Genomic DNA, 18680 nt, shown 5'->3' with positions numbered 1-18680 from the left:
ACCAACAATTTCAAATTTCTAAAATCCTCAATTTTAATCCGATTAATTTGAAATTTGAATAGTATTTACACATCGGCTAACTGAATTCAACCACCAACTATTTTTGAGATCATCGTCGGCGAAAAGGTCAACATGGGCAAAAGATGAACCACTTTTTTTCGAATTTCTAAAATCCTCAATTTTCATCCGAGTGACTTGAAATGTTTTTTTTTGTATACAAGATCGAGGCTCGTGTAAGAGCTAACATTAATCACAAAAAAAAAATAAACGGACACACAAAACATACAATAAAAGGTGCGAGAGACAAGATGGGGAGAGAAGGGGAAGCACACAAGTACAACAGCACAGAACAGGGACATCGGAAGATCTGTGGGAGGGGAGGGAGAGGGCTTGAGGGGAGGAGGCATGGGAAGGCTGGGTGGGGGGGGGGGGGGGGGGTGGTGTGAGAGGTAGAAAACACATGGACACTGCTAGGAGTTCCAGGAAAGAAGTTGGAATTTCAAAAAAGTGGATCTGGGGTGAAGTAACGGGGGAAGAATAGATCAAGGTTTTGGATGGGGGAAGATAAGAGATGGTGGTGAACAGCTGTTTTAAAGACCTGGAGGGAGGAGTGGGATTGAAGAGAGTGAGGAAGTTTGTTCCAGAGGCGGGAGAAAAGAGGAATGAAGGAGTGAAGGTGAGCAGAGAGTCTTGATTTTGGCAATTTAACGATAAGAGGGTTGCAGGCAGATCTTGTGCGTCATGTGGGAGTATTTTGGGGACAGAGGCCAGAGAGGGCTGGGGGAGCAAGGCCGGAGAGGAGTCGGTAGAAGACAGAAAGACCACCAACCTGCCTGCGGTGAGTGAAATGCCCTCACAATTAGCTTCATCACGAGAGATTCCAATGAAAGCTTTGGTTTCAACAGCGTGAAGCCGAGCGAGGTGTGAGGCAGGAGCACCAGCCCAGAGGGGAGAACAGTATTCCATTGAGCTGCGGATGAAAGCCTTGTATGTGGTGAGGAGCTCAGGTGTGCCAAGGAAGGACTTCGCACGACGGAGGATGCCCAGTCGGCGACTGGCTTTGGAGGCCAGCTTGGAAATGTGGTTTTCCCAAGAAAGATCATGTCAGATAGTGAGACCCAAAAGCTTGAGTGACTGAACTTCTTGGAGAGGATTGTTGAGAAAGTCGATGGGATAGTTGTCCAGTCGGTCTTTTCGGAGAGACATAGGAAGAGTGTGAGATTTGTCAGGATTGAAAGACATGTTCCACTTGTTTGACCAGTCTGTGATTTTGTCCAGGTCTGCAGAGAATGAGGAGGCTGCAGACTGCTGATATGAGGGTTGAGACATGGAGCGGCAGAGAGTGGAGTCATCAGCAAAGAAAAAGAGGATTTTCCAGTCAGAGATCATTGATTTAAAAAAAATAAAAAAATAACCACCTTTAGAGGCCATTTTTCCCCGCAAAGCGGGGATTGGCCTTTTCGGGAACCGTGGTTGTTGTTGTTTTTCGGTCCCCTTTTTGAAGCAATGTTTTACGGCCGGATGCCCTTCCTGACGCCAACCCTTTTTGCCGCCTTTAACGACAAACAGGGAATTACCAGTGAGCTGGTACTCAATTAGCCGACCTCGGAAGGTTGACAGGCTGAGTCAACCCCCCTGGTGTTAATTCAGCAATTGACCGGGATTCGAACCCAGGATCCTAGGTATCCTAAGCCGGCATCCTAGCCGCTAGCCCAAACACCAGGGTTCTCCAGATCATCTCCAGACCAGATCAACGCCAGATCATTGATGAAGAGCACAAAAAGCACAGGCCCCAGAACACTGCCTTGGGGAACTCCAGCCTGAACAGGAAGGGGAGATGAGAGAAACCCATTCAGGGCTACACGTTGACTACGACCAGAGAAGAAGTCCGCAAGCCAAGCGTGATTTCCATGGATACCACAGGAGGAGAGTTTGGTGTGCAGATCTGGGTGCCAGACCGTATCGAAGGCACGTGATATGTCAAGGGAGACAGCTCTGATTTCCTGTTTGGTATTGAGGACCATTTGCATATGATTTTCATATCAGCGAACTGAATTCAACCACCAACTATTTTTTTGATCAACATAGGTCAAAAGGCAAAGGTGAACATAGGTGAACCACAACATAGGCAAAGGTGAACCACTTTTTTCAAATTTATAAAATCCTCAATTTTCATCCGATTGACTTGAAATCTGAATATGATTTGCATATCAGCTTACTGAAACCAACCACAAACTAATTTTGAGGTCGCCATCGGCCAAAAGGTCAACATAGGCCAAGTCTCTAAAATAGTCAATTTTCATCTGATTAACTTAAAGTTTGAATACGATTTGCATATCAGGTCACTGAATTCAAGCACTAATCATTTTTGAGGTCAAAAGGATGCTCTACTGAGTGCCATTCTACTTTGTACTGATTTGCCAAATGTCACTCTATGAGTGATTTTTCATTTGTTTGTCTGTTTTTCTGTGTTTGTTTGTCCGTCTGTTTGTTTGTTTGTCCGCCCAGAATAAATATGATTTTCTCTGCAACCTTTGGTCCGATTAACAGGAAATTTTCACCATAGGTGCAACTCCACCTGTAGAATTATTTTATGATAATTATGACGTCATAGGTCACGTGGTTCGGCCGCCATCTTGGAAAAATCGAAAAACTTTGCACCTCTATATCTCCAAAAGCAATGAATAGAAAAAATTGAGACATGGCACATTGTAAAGAGCTCTCCATACAACAACAACATCAACAGGCATTTTAAGGCCATTTTCCCTGCAAGAGCGGGGGTTAGCCTTGCGGTCCCCATGACAATCTTATCCATTTTGCCCTATTTTCTGCATCTCTCCTTGTTAACCCCCTTGCCCGCATTTCTTCTTCCACCATCTTTAGCCAAGTCTTTCTCGGTCTTCCCCGTCCTCTATTTCCTTCTACATTCATTTCCATCACTCTTCTCAACCAGTCACTTTCATCCTTCCTCAACACATGACCAAACCATCTCAACCTGTTCCTCTTCACAGCATCAATCACAGGCTCTATTCCCATCATCTTTCGCAATTCATCATTTGTCTTCCTCTCTCTCAACGATACTCCACACATCCATCGAACCATTCGCATTTCCACCCTTTCCAGCCTTCGTTGCTGCTCTACGTTCATTACCCATGTCTCGCTCCCAGAAATCATAACACTTCTCACACATGCAGCATACACCTTTCCCTTCAGCTTCAGCGACACTCTCCTCCTCATCAGCACGCCACTCAGTTCCCGAAACCTCTTCCATGCACATCTCACTCAAGCAACCATTGCCGAGTCTGATCCACCTTCTCCATTCAGCATGTCTCCGAGGTAGCAAAATGTTTTCACACCTTCCAGCTTCACGCCGTCTCCAAGATCCAACTCAACATTTCCTCCATCTGCAGCTCCCTCTGTGCACACCTTACATTTGAATGTAGCTGCCACACTGGCAAATGACCCTCTCAGACCACTACATTTTTGATGAACCACTCAGCGCACATTGTACATTGAATGGAGTTCACTCCGACACCCTTCCTGCACACAGCACACGGCCACTTCCCAGTTCTTTCCACCTCACCACATGCTTTACCACTTACCATCACCTTCGTCTTTCCGATATTCACCTTCAGACCTTTTGTCTCCATACATTCCTTCCACTTGTTCATCTTTTCCTTCAGTCCATCCATACTTTCCGCAATCAACACCAGATCATCTGCATACAACAACTCCCACCGTAAACCCTCCTTTACGTTCTGAGCCAGCACCTCCATCACAGCTACAAATAGTAGTGGACTTGGTACCGACCCCTGATGCACGCCCACCTTCACCTCAAACTCACCACTGTTCCCGTCCTTCGTCCTTCGAGCTGTGCGCGCTCTTTTGTACATTGCCATCACTACTCTGATCAACCATTCCTCCACTCCTAACTTCCTCAATGACCATGTCAATACTTTGCGTGGAACCCTATCGAATGCTTTCTCCAGATCAACAAACCCCAAAAACAACTTCTTCCTCTTCTCTATGTACTTCTCCTGCAACTGCCTCACAATGAAAAGCGCGTCTGTCGTTTCTCTTCCTGGCATAAATCCAAACTGCATTTCGTCGATCTTCACTTTCTTCCTTATCCTCCTCTCCAACACCCTTTCCAATACCTTCATTCCATGCTCCAATAACTTTATCGCTCGGTACGAGCCACACTCCAGAGGGTCACCTTTCCCCTTGTATAGAGGGACGAGGGTACTCAGTTCCCAATCCTCTGGAATGCGGCTTTCTTTCACCACCAGATTACAGATCTCTGTCATTCTCTTCACACCCCAACTTCATGCTGCCTTCAACATATCTCCCACAACTCCCGTCGGCCCTCCCGCTTTTCTACTCTTCATTGCTTTTATTGCTTCCTCAACTTCCTTCTCAGTTATCTTCTCTGCCGGTCCTAAAACTGGGTTACTCTCTATGTTGCCATCCCATTCATTCTCTGTATTCAACAGCATTTCCTTTAATTCCATCTGGGTCGACAACGATTTGTCCCACTTCATCCTTCAAGCAACTCACCCCCATCACATCACACCTCTCTTTCGCTATGTGCTTTGCAATCCTGGATACTGCTTTCTGACCCTCTTCCGAATCCAAGCGTTCTCCGAACATTTTCCTACATGCCTCCTGCACCTTTGCTACCTCTTTCTTTGCAGCCTTCCTGGCTGCCTTATAACTTTCATGCTCTGCTGTTTCTGCTCCCGTACCCTTCGCCTTCTGCCACTCCTTGAACTTCTTCCTCTTCTCGTCAATCCTCTTTCCAACTTCATCATCCCACCACCATGTTTCCGAGTGCCTCGGTGGTCCTTTTGTCCATCCACATACCTCACCAACGGCTCCCAACAGACGAGCTTTCATTGACATCCAACCACTTTCAATCTCAACCACATCATCCTCTACCCTACACAGCCTCTCTTTTAATGCCTCCCTTAGTGTCACCTCTTTCAACCTCCACACCTTCATTCTCGGTTGGTACTTCACCCGCCGAGCTCTCCTCGCACCTTTCACCCTTATGTCGCAGACAACCAAGTGGTGCTGTGAAACAGCCTCCTCCCCCGGGATCACCTTTGTGTCCTGGAGGTGCCCCCTATCTCACCTACGCACCATCAGGTAGTCAACGGTTGTCGTCGACCCACCTGACGTGTATGTAACAAGCTTATTATCCTCTTTCTGGAACTGAGTATTACAAATCAACAAATCAGCTCCATCAGCAAACTCCAAAATCCTTTCACGTTCTCCATTTCTCACACCATATCCGTAACCCCCATGAACTCCCTCAAAACCATCCATACTCCTTCCCACATGTCCATTCAGGTCTCCTCCCACCACAACAACTTCCTCATCTTTCACGGTCAAACATTCTTTCGCTATCTGCTTTACAATTCTGAATACCGCTCTCTGACCCTCTTCCGAATCCAAGCGTTCTCCGAACATTTTCCGACATGCCTCCTGCGCCTTTGCTACCTCTTTCTTTGCAGACTTCTTGGCTGCCTTATAACTTTCATGCTCTTCCTTTTCTGTCCCCGTACCCTTCGCCTTCTGCCACTCCTTGAACTTCTTCCTCTTCTCGTCAATCTTCTTTCCAACTTCATCATCCCACCACCATGTTTCCAAGTGCCTCGGTGGTCCTTTTGTCCATCCACATACCTCACCAACGGCTCCCAACAGACTATCTTTCATTGACATCCAACCACTTTCAAGCTCAACCACATCATCCTCTCCCATACACAGCCTCTCTTTTAATGCGTCCCTTACTGTCACCTCTTTCAACCTCCACACCTTTATTCTTGGTTGGTACTTCACCCGCCGAGCTCTCCTCGCACCTTTCACCCTGATGTCGCAGACAACCAAGTGGTGCTGTAAAACAGCCTCCTCCCCCGGGATCACCTTTGTGTCCTGGAGGTGCCCCCTATCTCACCTACGCACCATCAGGTAGTCAACGGTTGTCGTCGACCCACCTGACGTGTATGTAACAAGCTTATTATCCTCTTTCTGGAACTGAGTATTACAAATCAACAAATCAGCTCCATCAGCAAACTCCAAAATCCTTTCACGTTCTCCATTTCTCACACCATATCCGTAACCCCCATGAACTCCCTCAAAACCATCCATACTCCTTCCCACATGTCCATTTAGGTCTCCTCCTCCCACAACAACTTCCTCATCTTTCACGTTTTCCATCAGCTTCTCGATCGCACACCAGAACTTGTCCTTCTCTTCATCGCTACGACCAACCTGCGGAGCATATCCCGAGATGACGTTCACCAAGAGCTTTCCAATCATCACTGGTTACCCATCCAAGTGAAAAACACACACATACACAAACATGGAATGGGATTGCCTCGTTTATTGAAATCTGTGTACATTTTCCACGAGTCAGTTCACTTTTGGAACTGCAGTGCTCTCAGGGGGGGTTTCCTTACATTGAAGATATCCACCTTGAACTTCCTATTAACCATCCCACCCCAAACTGAAAAACAAATAGTTGATCACACTTTTGTTTCATTAATTGAAGTAGCCATTTACAAATGTCAAATTTATTTGAAACAACACAAACCTGCAGGAACAACGCTCAAAAAACAAATAAACCGCACACACGAGCACATTCCACAGAGCAAAGTAGAATAAACTGCAAATATACATGAAGACACCCACAATATACGCGGGTATCAAAAATAACTTTATTCACATAAATAAGTACATTTATCCGCATGTACAAATATACAAAATTAGATTTCAGGAATGACAAAAAACATTCCTCACCATTTCGGGAATGCACACATGTAAGGGGCATGGGAACAACCAGCCTCAATTTCATGCATGGCAAATGCATTCGTTCATTTCGGCCATTCATTAAAAATAAGTGGAGACCATTTGATCTTCAAAGTGCAACTCACCCTTGGCAGGAGCAGTTAAACTCGAGCAGTTAAACTCGAGCGACCTCATCACGCTCCTCGAATGACGAGGTACAAACGTCTCACCTGCGTGGGCGATCGGAAACCGATACCTCACTCGACCTTCACACGCGTCTCTTCGACGGCGAGAGGCACCGGGGTCGAAACGTCGTCATCGTTGAGCGAAGGGTTCTCTTCCTTAGACTCGGTTTCGGTTTCGCTCTCGCTTTCTGCTTCCTCCTTCACATTTTCTTGAAGAGCGGCCAAAGCCATTTGCAGCGGATCCTCAGCCGGAGTGTCGATCGGCGTCGGTGTTAATTCAAACGACGACTTTAAGGTAAGCAAGGGCAAAAAGGAGGATGGAGTGGAGAGATAAGTTGAAAGTGGCATTGAGGTGGTTAACAGAGGAAATGACAAGGTATTAAATTGGGGGCACAAAGGCCAAAACAAGCATATATAATTAAAATTACATGATACAACCTTATGGGATATTTCATGCTCTTCTGCAGAAGTAATATTATTCACGAGTATGCCTTGCAATCGCCGCAATGCCTTTACAAACATCTGGGTCCACCGCAATGATTATTTTACAAACTCTCGGCCCCTTGGCCCAAAGGTTAGCAACAATTATGCACAATCATCTGCTTGACCATAAAATCAAAAGAAATCAGAACAATTTACTCACGCGCTTGTAGTCTTCGTAACAGGTTGGGTGATAAATCTGCAAAAACAATAAAAATTGCATTCCATGTTTTAAGTATTTGCATATATGTACAGTGTATATAGAGGGTATTTTTTATATTCATGGGACCATTCCATTTCCCAGGATACCCTGCAAGCAAGCCACAGTGCAGAATTACACCACTCATCTACATCACATGATTACACACAGAGATGGGCTCTTTGAACATGTTCTTCAATAGGGAGTGAATTTCCAATGTTTACAGATGCTCCGTGCAAAATTCCATACTCCTAGCTTTATTTGTTCAAACATTATAAATATTTATTGGTCCCATGAATAATTACGAAAAAAAGCCTGGTGTTGGCTTAGCGGTTAGGGTGCCAGCTTGGGATCCTAGGATCCTGGGTTCAAATCCCGGTTGATCGCTGAATTACTGCCAGGTGGGGTTGACTCAGCCTGTCATCCTTCCGAGGTCGGCAAATCGAGTACCAGTTCACTGGTAATTCCCTGCGTGTCGCAAGAGGCGACCTATAGGGTTGGCGGCAGGAAGGGCATCCGGCCGTAAAACATTGCTTCAAAAAGGGGTACGAAGGGGCCCAAAAAAGGCCAACCCCCGCTCTGCGGGGAAAATGGCCTCTAAAGGCGGTTCCATGAATATTTACGAAAATTTAAAAATCATCCTTTACGTGGGATGTACACTTGCATCTGTACAGTCATGGAGCAACATGCCTTCAAACCGTTTGGGGCAGTGATCAAAGCGAGTCTGCACTGGTCACACACTTTCTTTTAAAGAATACGTGGATATTGGCATTTTAATATTACAAGATATACTTGAATTAAATTCATTCATATCTTCTACTGAGCGCACAAGGAACCTTGGCTTTTCTGCATGTGGTCTTTCAATTTATCATTGCTCTCATGTACACACACGGTCCTTCATTTGATCGTTCCTCAACTGCATTCAGTCAATCATACAGTTTATCTTTCTTCTTGTGTACGATATGTCAGCATTAAAATCGCAGGTGGTGTTCTCCAACAATTCCTCTTTCTTGAATATAGACTGCAGGCTCGTAGAAGAGATAGCGCACTGAACGGAACAGGACAAGGGGAGCAGTAGAGATATGAGAAGGAAACATCAACAGCAGAGTTGACGGACAAAATAGAGAAGCCTGGACAAATAATTGGTGTGGGGAAGAGGAATGAATGAGTGGAGGTGAGTAATGATCCTGCATTTAGGTAGCTTCATCAGAGGGGGTTGATGGTAAACCATGTGAGGGCGATATGGGCGGCACAAAGCATGAACAAGAGCAGAGGGTGCAAGACCACAAAGGAGATGGTAGAAGACAGACTACCGACCTGTCAGTGAAGGGAAAGTGATAGGCCCATAGACTCAGCTTTATCGTGATTCCAATAATATTGAAGGCTTTTGTTTCCACAGGATCAAGCTGAGCAAGATATGAGGCAGGTGAGCATGGTGAGGGTGGAGAGCAGTAGTCCATGAAGCTGAGGAAGAAGCCTTTGCAGGTGAATAGGCCTGATTCTGACAGCTTTGGTTTCAACAGCGTGAAGACGAGCTAGGTGTGAGGCAGGAGCACCGGCCCAGAGGGGAGAACAGTGTTCCATTGAGCTGCGGATGAAAGCCTTGTATGTGGTGAGGAGCTCAGGTGTGCCAAGGAAGGACTTTGTACGATGGAGGATGACCAGTCGGCAACTAGCTTTGGAAACCAACTTTGAAATGTGGTTTACACAAGAGATATCATGGCTGATAGTGAAACCCAGGAGTTTGAATGACTGAATGGATTTGTCATAGAATAGGGTTGTTAAGAAAGTAGATAGGAGGGTTTGCCAAATGATCCTTTCGGAGAGAGATGGTGAGAGTATGAGATTTGTCAGGATTGAAAGACCTATTCCAAGTTTTTGACAAGCTTGTGATTTTGTCAAGGTCTGAAGAGATGGAAGAGGCAGCAGCTTGTCTGTCTGAAAGATGAGGGATTTCATGGCAGAGGGTGGATTCATCAGCAAAGAGATAAAGGGGATTTTCCAGAGAGTCAGAGAGACCATTGATGAAGATCAAGAATAGGACTGGGCCCAGAACACTCTCTTGGGGTAGGTACTCCATCCTTCACAGGGAGACGAGGTGAAAGGATTCTGTTGAGAGACACATGTTGGCTACAAGAGTAGAGAAAGTCAGTAAGGCAAGAGTGGAGTTGACCTTCGATACCATAGGCTAACAACTCGGTTTGGAGAACAAGGCGGTACTGCACTGCATCGAAAGCTCAAGATATGTTGAGGGAGAAGGTTCTGATCTTACTGATCTGATCTCACTGGCTCTGATCTGAGGCTTTTGGAGAAAAGGAAGGATTTCATAAAAACTGCGATGATGGATTCCATGACATTGCTGACGATTGGAAGTAAGCTGATAGGTCTGTAGTTGAGGGTTCCGCTTTTGTACCTTTTCAGCTCACCTGTAACGAAGTTCAGGGGAGCTTATGCAATGGTGCATCGTCTGTCCGTCAGTCCGTAAACACTTGCAACTTCTTCTCCGAAACCGCTGATGGGATTGTGACCAAATTTGGCACAAATTATATTTGTTATGTTGTGACTGAAGTTTGTTCACGGCATTTAAAAAAAAAAAAAAAAAAAAAAATCGGGCCTTGAGGGGTCTACTGACTGGGAGATTGCCCCTCAAAATAGGTATTTGCTTTCTTCTAAGAAGCTGCACATACAATTGCGATGAAACTTGACCACAACGTTCCATTCATCACTATTGATGTACCAACGTTTGTTCCCGGCATTTAAATAAATCGGGGTCTAAGGCGGTCTACGGAGGGAGGGGGGGAGGGGTGGGAGAGGAGGGGGGATTTTAGGACACGTGAGCCATTGCTATCCCATGCAGTAGCAGAGTCAGAGTCGAGGGTTGAGGGTTGAAAGAACTTTCTCTACCTTCTCAGGTGCAAAAGTCAAGGAATAGTTGGGTATGACTGTAAAGGATGGGTACCGCGAGTGAGGGGTTGGGGACACACAATTTGGGAGCACACACAGAATAGAGGCATTTGGCACTCTCATGATTGGAGTCGGCTATGGTGCCATTTAAAGAGATGGAAGGGATGGAGGGGAGCATACATCAGAAAAAGACTTAACAAGGTACTACCAGGTCTTAGGGGAGGGAGAGGAGTTCGAAAGTTCAATTTTGAGGTTGGACAGATGTTGTTTTCTAGCTCTCCCAGAAGTGGACAAACACTTGTTGTGGGCTTTTTGGAATGCACTGAGATTGCCTTCGCTAGGAAGAGAAGGCAAGCTGTTTCAGTGCAATTGCCTCACCACAGGATTCATTGCGCCATGGGCGGGAAGAAGGGTAGGATATAAAAGAAGACGAGAGGATTAATCTGTGCATGAGAGGGAGAAGGTTCCTGTGGAAGAATTCCCAGGCTGAGATAACATCAGCGGCAGTAGATATTGGAGAACAGTCCTGAAGAGAGATGGCTGCTTACATTCCCTGCCAATCTGCTTGCGTGAAATGCCAACTTTGCCGGCTTTGAGGCAGCTCTCTCAAAATAGCCAGAGAGATGTCGACTCTCACAAGCAAATGATCAGATGAACCAATTGGAGCAAAGGAAGATGAGGAGACATTTGTAGATAGGTTTTTCATCAAGTCCAAAAGGGAGGATTTGCCATCGGGAGAAACCCGGGTTGGACGATTTACAGATGGGTCAGTCCCATGGAGTCACAGAAGTCCTTTGCTGAAGTACCATGGCTGATGAGCAAGGTACCAACACCCAGCCAAGTGGCACGGTGACAATTGAAATCACCACATATAAGGAAAAGATAGCTGGCATGAGTGGTTTTAAAAGTTAGTCTGTGTCATCTGAGAGAGGGATGTAGATTGAGTCGTCACTGTTTGGAGGACGGCACAACACGGACAAACATGCCGTGGGAGGGTGCAAGGTCAGTACAAGCATAGTGAGAAATTAAGTTATTCATGTACAGCACAACTCCACCGTCAGATTCAGGCCTACACATCACAGGAGACAATAGCTAGGGAGAGACATGAAGGAGTCAGGGATGAGGGACGTCCTGTGGGAGGAAGGATTCTGAGGAAGGCTGTCCAGGCTATCAGCAGCAGCCAGGATTAAGAGATCTATCTGTCAGGTTGGAACAGAGACCTCAGATGTTTGAGGTCCACACAGTGAGGGATGCAAGGATCGTGGAGGGTACATGAGGTGCATGACAGGAGGAAGGCTCAGGGGGAGGTGGGATGGGGTGGGGTGGGGGGGGAGGGGGAAGATGGGAATGGGTTGAACGAGGGGGGGGAGAGAGGGGGAGATGGGAGGGGGCGGGGCTAAGGAGAGGATGGGAGAGACGTGATGATGGGGGCGGGGGGTGGGGGTGGGGGGTGGGGGGAAGATTAGTGAAGGGGAAGACAGGAGAGGACAAGTGTGGAGGAGAAATAGGATAATGACAATATTGAAGAGGTAGAAGGAAAATATTACGGAGGAAGCCAAATGAGTAATACAGAGACAAATGGACGGAGTGTATGCACGCAAAGTACAGTGCGGCCATCAGCGGAGCGGCTGGAGTAGGCCTTGAACAGTAATCAAATTCAACACAAACAACAGTACGATTTAACATGGAATATTGGACGTGATTCAACAGTAACATGGGCGAAGATGTAAAAGAAAAACATGACAAATCCGGAAACAAATCAGAAAAATTCAGGGTGCAAGGGCTGCACGAGCAAGTCAGGGTGCAAGGGCTGCATGGGCTGCACAAGAAAGTCTGGGTGCAAGGGCTGTACGAGCAAGTCAGGGTGCAAGGGCCGCACGAGCAAGTCAGAGTGCAAGGGCCGCACGAGCAAGTCTGGGTGCAAGGGCCGCACGAGCAAGTCAGGGTGCAAGGGCCGCACGAGCAAGTCTGGGTGCAAGGGCTGCACGAGCAAGTCAGGGTGCAAGGGCTGCACGAGCAAGTCAGGGTGCAAGGACTGCACGAGCAAGTCAGGGTGCAAGGGCTGCACGAGCAAGTCAGGGTGCAAGCGTTGCACAAGCAAGTCAGGATGCAGGGGCTGCACGAGCAAGTCAGGGTGCAAGGGCTGCACAGGCTGCACGAGCAAGTCTGGGTGCAAGGGCTGTACGAGCAAGTCAGGGTGCAAGCGTTGCACAAGCAAGTCAGGGTGCAAGGGCAGCACGAGCAAGTCAGGGTGCAAGCACTGCACGGGCTGTACGAGCAAGTCTGGGTGCAAGGGCTGTACGAGCAAGTCAGGGTGCAAGCGTTGCACAAGCAAGTCAGGGTGCAAGGGCTGCACGAGCAAGTCAGGGTGCAAGGATGCAATGCCATACCTTATTATCCACACGAACTGCATTTTTTAAATGCCATTCTTCCTCATCTTCATCCCAGTATTGCTCAAAAGCCTCTTGGCAAATGTCACAGAGCTACCAAAAAGAGACAAAAAAACCCCAAAAAACAAAAATGAGTCAAAAGGTCATCCCCATATACCTCTCGTGCATTAAGCATTATTAACCATCATAATATTAACCATCATTTATTTATCCGTTAACCAGCATTTAGCATTAAGAAGATAAAGGAAAAAACATGTTATTCCCTCTCTTGTTAAAAAGCGAAATCACCTTTTTTATTTTTAGAAAAACATGACCTTTCCATCACAGGTGTGGGATGATTGAGCACAGGTCTGTTGTGTGGAAGGGAAGCAACTGGCTGAGTCACTTCATTTTCTTTGTCCATTGGATTTGTCCCTCTGTATGACTATCCCTGAGCGGAGTGGCTAAGCCGGGGTAGGTCGCTGAGCAACGTGACATTGGAGGACGAATTCTTACACAAATGCATAATTTGGCTTTTTAGTACAACGTTCTTTCAGTCCCAAGAGGAACCTCATTTCAACACATGATTCAGTACAGTAAACGTTGGAGTAACAGTTAAATTTACAGTTTGACCATGTTCATTTTATGGTGATTGGAATAATAAAATGCCGTAAGACATTTCGCTCCAACTCCAGACAAACATCATTCTATCTCTCGCACAATGCACAAACGCACTTCTTCAACACCAGCTGGACCAGCAGTCACACTGAGGAATTCCTTCTCGGGGACAGGCTCCTGCGCACGCTGTGTTATCTCCTCCTGTACTTGTTCAAAAAACTGCGAACGTGCGCGCTCCTCCAGATCCGCAATCTCTTCAAACTCTATCCAGTCCTATTATAAACAGAAGACAAGTGTGACATGAAAATAACATTCACTGCATTTCAATTATCAATCAAACAAAACTGTCAACCAAAACATGGACAGCTGGTTCGTGAATGACTTGGGCAAAAATGTACCCCGTTTGAATCGTTCTATACCCAAACAATGGCGAATCTGCAAATGTCATGGTTAGAAAGAAGAAACCCTCACGTCATTTCCTCATTCATTTAAACTCAATATATATTTTCATTCCAAACAGCATCATCCCAATCATACATTAATACTCCAACAAAATACTGTCATGTCCCCGGGGTTAAGGTCTCTGGGTGACGGATGACCGAAACGAGCTTTAACTCCGAGGCGTATTTCAAACCGCCAGAACAAAGGAGAGAGCGGCAAACACGACCGTCCGCTATGAAACCCAGGATTAGAAGAAAAATGTGACTGCCTCCAAAACACGCCAGGACCAGAAGCAACCAAGATGGCGAGGCGGCTTCTTTTTGCTCTCTTAGCTCTCAAATGTTCGACGATGGCTTTACTCTTTACCAATCGCCTGAGCCTTTCCCATCACGCCTCCACCAATCACGAAGGTCGAGGCGTGGCTTCCCCGTCAGGAGTCGTCGGGGGGCGGAGTTTAATCTCTCTTCGGGAATGTTCGGACGACGTCGGGGTTTCCTTGCCGATCGGCAAATGCTGTTTCTGTCAGCCCTGGCGGCGTTGTGAGCGAATGAGTACATTAAATCGCTGTTGTTGTTTGGTGGGCTTTTAATTGTAATAAAGACGGAGGGAAGATCACAGGGGGAAATTACACACTGGGGAATTAATCTTTAACCCTATAATTAATTAGCACAAAGCCACACCCCTTATGGTGACATGCAAACGCTCTCAACCTGAACATTTACCCTGCTTATGAACATCAAAATGGCTTCTTCTTCTTCTTCTTCTTCGCGTCACACGGTCCATACTAAAATCCACACATTCTGGACTTTCCTAAGGTATTCCATGCCTACCTACACATTCTGAACTTTCGTAAGGTATTCCATGCCTACCCACCACAAACGTAACAATACTGTGTTAAATCACAGTTGTATTGAGATATTATCAAACCAGCCCATTGTCATCATCAGTTCATGTCCGGATCGGGAGCAGATACGTATCGAGCAAATTTCAAAATCATAATTTTATTGAGAACTTATTAAAACTCCTACCTACCTTTTGACATCCACTGGAACCCCAAAACATTCCACAGAAGGTTTGGTGAGGCTAACCCCAAAACTAAAGTAGTTTCAGGATGGACGGACAGACACACTCATGTTTTATAATCTCTACTAGTGGAGCACCCATGGGAATCCCACGGGCATGGACGTGTGTGACATTTGGACATCTTCATTTCCATGCTGCACATTCAGTTTTACAAAATGGTTACTGGCAATTCATCAGATCCATAAATGATGCAATGTACACAATATATTTACTTCTGAAAACATGTGAATGCACGTGCATGCACATGGGAAATACAGTTTGAAATGTGTAATTACACCGAATGCAAAATGTGACTTCAACACCTCAAATCCTCTCCCACATCATGCACACTGCACAGGGGAAAGGATCACATACAGGGGAAAGGATCACATACAGTGAAGAGGGGGAGAAGATCACACACACGGGAGAGGGGAAAGGATCACTTACAGGGGTGAGGGGGAGATGATCACACACACATGAGAGAGGTGAGAGGATCACACACAGGGGAGAAGACCACACACATGAGAGAGGTGAGAGGATCACACACAGGGGAGAAGACCACAGACATGAGAGAGGTGAGAGGATCACACACAGGGGAGAAGGGGAGAGGATCACACACCGGAGAGTGGATCACACACAGGGGAGAGGGGAGAGGATCACACACAGGGGAGAGGATTACACACGGGAAAGGGGAAAGGATCACATACAGGGAAGAGGGAGAAAGGTTCACACACAGGGGAGAGAGGAGGAAGGGCAGAGGATCACACACAGGGGAGAGAGGAGGAGGGGCAGAGGGTCACACACAGGGGAGAAGACCACACACATGAGAGAGGTGAGAGAATCACACACAGGGGAGAAGGGGAGAGGATCACACACAGGGGAGAGGATCACACACAGGGGAGAGGATCACACACAGGGGAGAGGATCACACACAGGGGAGAGGATCACACACAGGGGAGAGGATCACACACAGGGGAGAGGATCACACACAGGGGAGAGGATCACACACAGGGGAGAGGATCACACACAGGGGAGAGGATCACACACAGGGGAGAGGATCACACACAGGGGAGAGGATCACACACAGGGGAGAGGATCACACACAGGGGAGAGGATCATACACAGAGGAGAGGATCACGATGTTCATTGATGGTCTCGTTCTGTTCCCTCATTCTTTTATTCATTTTGGAAATGGCAGTTACAAACGTGGTGGATAACTTACCAAGAGCGAGTGGCGACATGCAAATGAAGCTCTGCCCCTCTCCCCAAAAACCATGGTCCATGAAGCCGTGTGATTACATGCCTTTAACTAGAACGCCACTCAGTAGAGCGCATACTCCCGCCGTGGGTTTAGTTGGAATAATACGTTTTGTTTAACATCCCCTCTCCCCAAAACAATAAATGAAAAAGAAAGTAAGCCCTAACTATCAGAGAATTTATTTTGCTATATCTTGGAATTAGAGGAGAAAAACATCATTTAAGAATAAGAATAAAAGCTTTAATGCAGTAAAACAGAAAAAATCTTTCCCAAAACAATTTCCAAAAATTTTTCCTGGATCCGGAATAATATCCTGAGCTTCACCAAAAACTAATCAATTCTTCCTTATCCCAAGGGCAATCATCCCACCAACTTTCATCCAAATCCGTTCAGAACTTTTACAGATATCTTGTTCACAAACACACGAACACACAAACACACACGGACGGACACAATTGAATGCGTTACTCCCTGGCGGGAGTGTTGACATGGGCATTGAGGAAGTTAGGAGTGGAGGAATGGTTGATCAGAGTAGTGATGGCAATGTACAAAAGAGCGCGCACAGCTGTAAGGACGAAGGACGGGAACAGTGGTGAGTTTGAGGTGAAGGTGGGAGTGCATCAGGGGTCGGTACTAAGTCCACTACTATTTGTAGCTGTGATGGAGGTGCTGGCTCAGAACGTAAAGGAGGGTTTACCGTGGGAGTTGTTGTATGCAGATGATCTGGGCATGGTGTTGATTGCGGAAAGTATGGATGGACTGAAGGAAAAGATGAACACGTGGAAGGAATGTATGGAGACAAAAGGTCTGAAGGTGAATATCGGAAAGACGAAGGTGATGGCAAGTGGTAAAGCATGTGGTGAGGTGGAAAGAACTGGGAAGTGGCCCTGTGCTGTGTGTAGGAAGGGTGTCGGAGTGAACTCCATTCAGTGTACAATGTGCGCTGAGTGGGTTCATCAAAAATGTAGTGGTCTGAGAGGGTCATTAACCAGTGTGGCAGCTACATTCAAATGTAAGGTGTGCACAGAGGGAGCTGCAGATGGAGGAAATGTTGAGTTGGATCTTGGAGACGGCGTGAAGCTGGAAGGTGTGAAAACATTTTGCTACCTCGGAGACATGCTGAATGGAGAAGGTGGATCAGACTCGGCAACGGTTGCTCGAGTGAGATGTGCATGGAAGAAGTTTCGGGAATTGAGTGGCGTGCTGATGATGAGGGGAGTGTCGTTGAAGCCGAAGGGAAAGGTGTATGCTGCATGTGTGAGAAGTGTTATGATTTATGGGAGCGAGACATGGGTAATGAACGCAGAGCAGCAACGAAGGTTGGAAAGGGTGGAAATGCGAATGGTTCGACGGATGTGCGGAGTATCGTTGAGAGAGAGGAAGACAAATGATGAATTGCGAAAGATGATGGGAATAGAGCCTGTGATTGATGCTGTGAAGAGGAACAGGTTGAGATGGTTTGGTCATGTGTTGAGGAAGGATGAAAGTGACTGGTTGAGAAGTGATGGAAATGAATGTAGAAGGAAGTAGAAGACGGGGAAGACCGAGAAAGACTTGGCTAAAGATGGTGGAAGAAGAAATGCGGGCAAGGGGGTTAACAAGGAGAGATGCAGAAAATAGGGCAAAATGGAGAAGATTGTCATGGGGACCGCAAGGCTAACCCCCGCTCTAGCAGGGAAAATGGCCTTTAAAATGCATGTTGTACTCCCTGGCGGGAGTAATAAACCTGAAAATCGCAGAGCCAGAACTATTTATTTGGTCTGGGAAGCCCATGTGAGGTTTCTTCTTCTTCAGCCTCTCGCAACCCTGGGTGAATATGCGATCTTTTTTTTAAAAGTTGGAATTTTGCCAAATCTGTTTTATTAGTTTGTTAATATACCTCAGCCATTGACAAATCTGGAACTAAGTCTTTATAAGTTCATCAAATACTGACACCGCGAATGACATTCACTGAGCTAAATGTTGATATCTCTTCTGAGGTTAAAAAAAAAAAAGTTTTAAAGCATTATACGTATCAAACGATACATTTTATGAAACGGGGAAACCTAATACACACGTTGGTGGTTTTAAAAATGAACATTGAAGACGACGCTGCTAAAACAAATACACCGCTCTAACGCAAAACCACGAGTTTAAACTACATTTACAACAAATATGAAAACTATTTTCATATCACAATGTCAAATATAGAATATATAGAAGATAATGTTAAAAAAAATGAGCCCTATCTTCCAATGGTAAAAAAATCCTTCAAAAAAATCCTGGATCGGGAATAATATCCTGAGCTTCACCAAAAACTAATCAATTCTTCCTTATCCCAAGGGCAATCATCCCACCAACGTTCATCCAAATCCGTTCAGAACTTTTCAAGATAT

General features: G+C 46.1%; 1 protein-coding gene across 2 annotated transcripts in view; it reads right to left on the bottom strand.

Annotated features, from left to right (window-relative positions):
- Positions 1–6370: 6370 nt before the first annotated feature.
- PCF11 (PCF11 cleavage and polyadenylation factor subunit) overlaps positions 6371–18680 on the bottom strand; it is a 190569-nt gene continuing 178259 nt past the window's right edge. For both annotated transcript variants that reach the window (XM_068136301.2, XM_078768552.1), the window contains 4 exons: positions 13662–13817; positions 12948–13040; positions 7618–7653; positions 6371–7262 (listed from right to left, as the gene is read on the bottom strand). In XM_068136301.2, the coding sequence (XP_067992402.2) occupies positions 7047–7262; positions 7618–7653; positions 12948–13040; positions 13662–13817 (501 nt within the window). In that variant the 3' untranslated portion in view covers positions 6371–7046. The remainder of the gene's footprint in view (positions 7263–7617; positions 7654–12947; positions 13041–13661; positions 13818–18680) is intronic.

The sequence above is a fragment of the Myxine glutinosa genome, chromosome 14 (genome assembly GCF_964187855.1).
Source record: "Myxine glutinosa chromosome 14, kmMyxGlut1.1, whole genome shotgun sequence".
NCBI classification, from domain to species: Eukaryota; Metazoa; Chordata; class Myxini; order Myxiniformes; family Myxinidae; genus Myxine; species Myxine glutinosa.
Note: the sequence above shows the minus strand (reverse complement) of the source record. Positions and strands in the feature narration are given on the sequence as shown.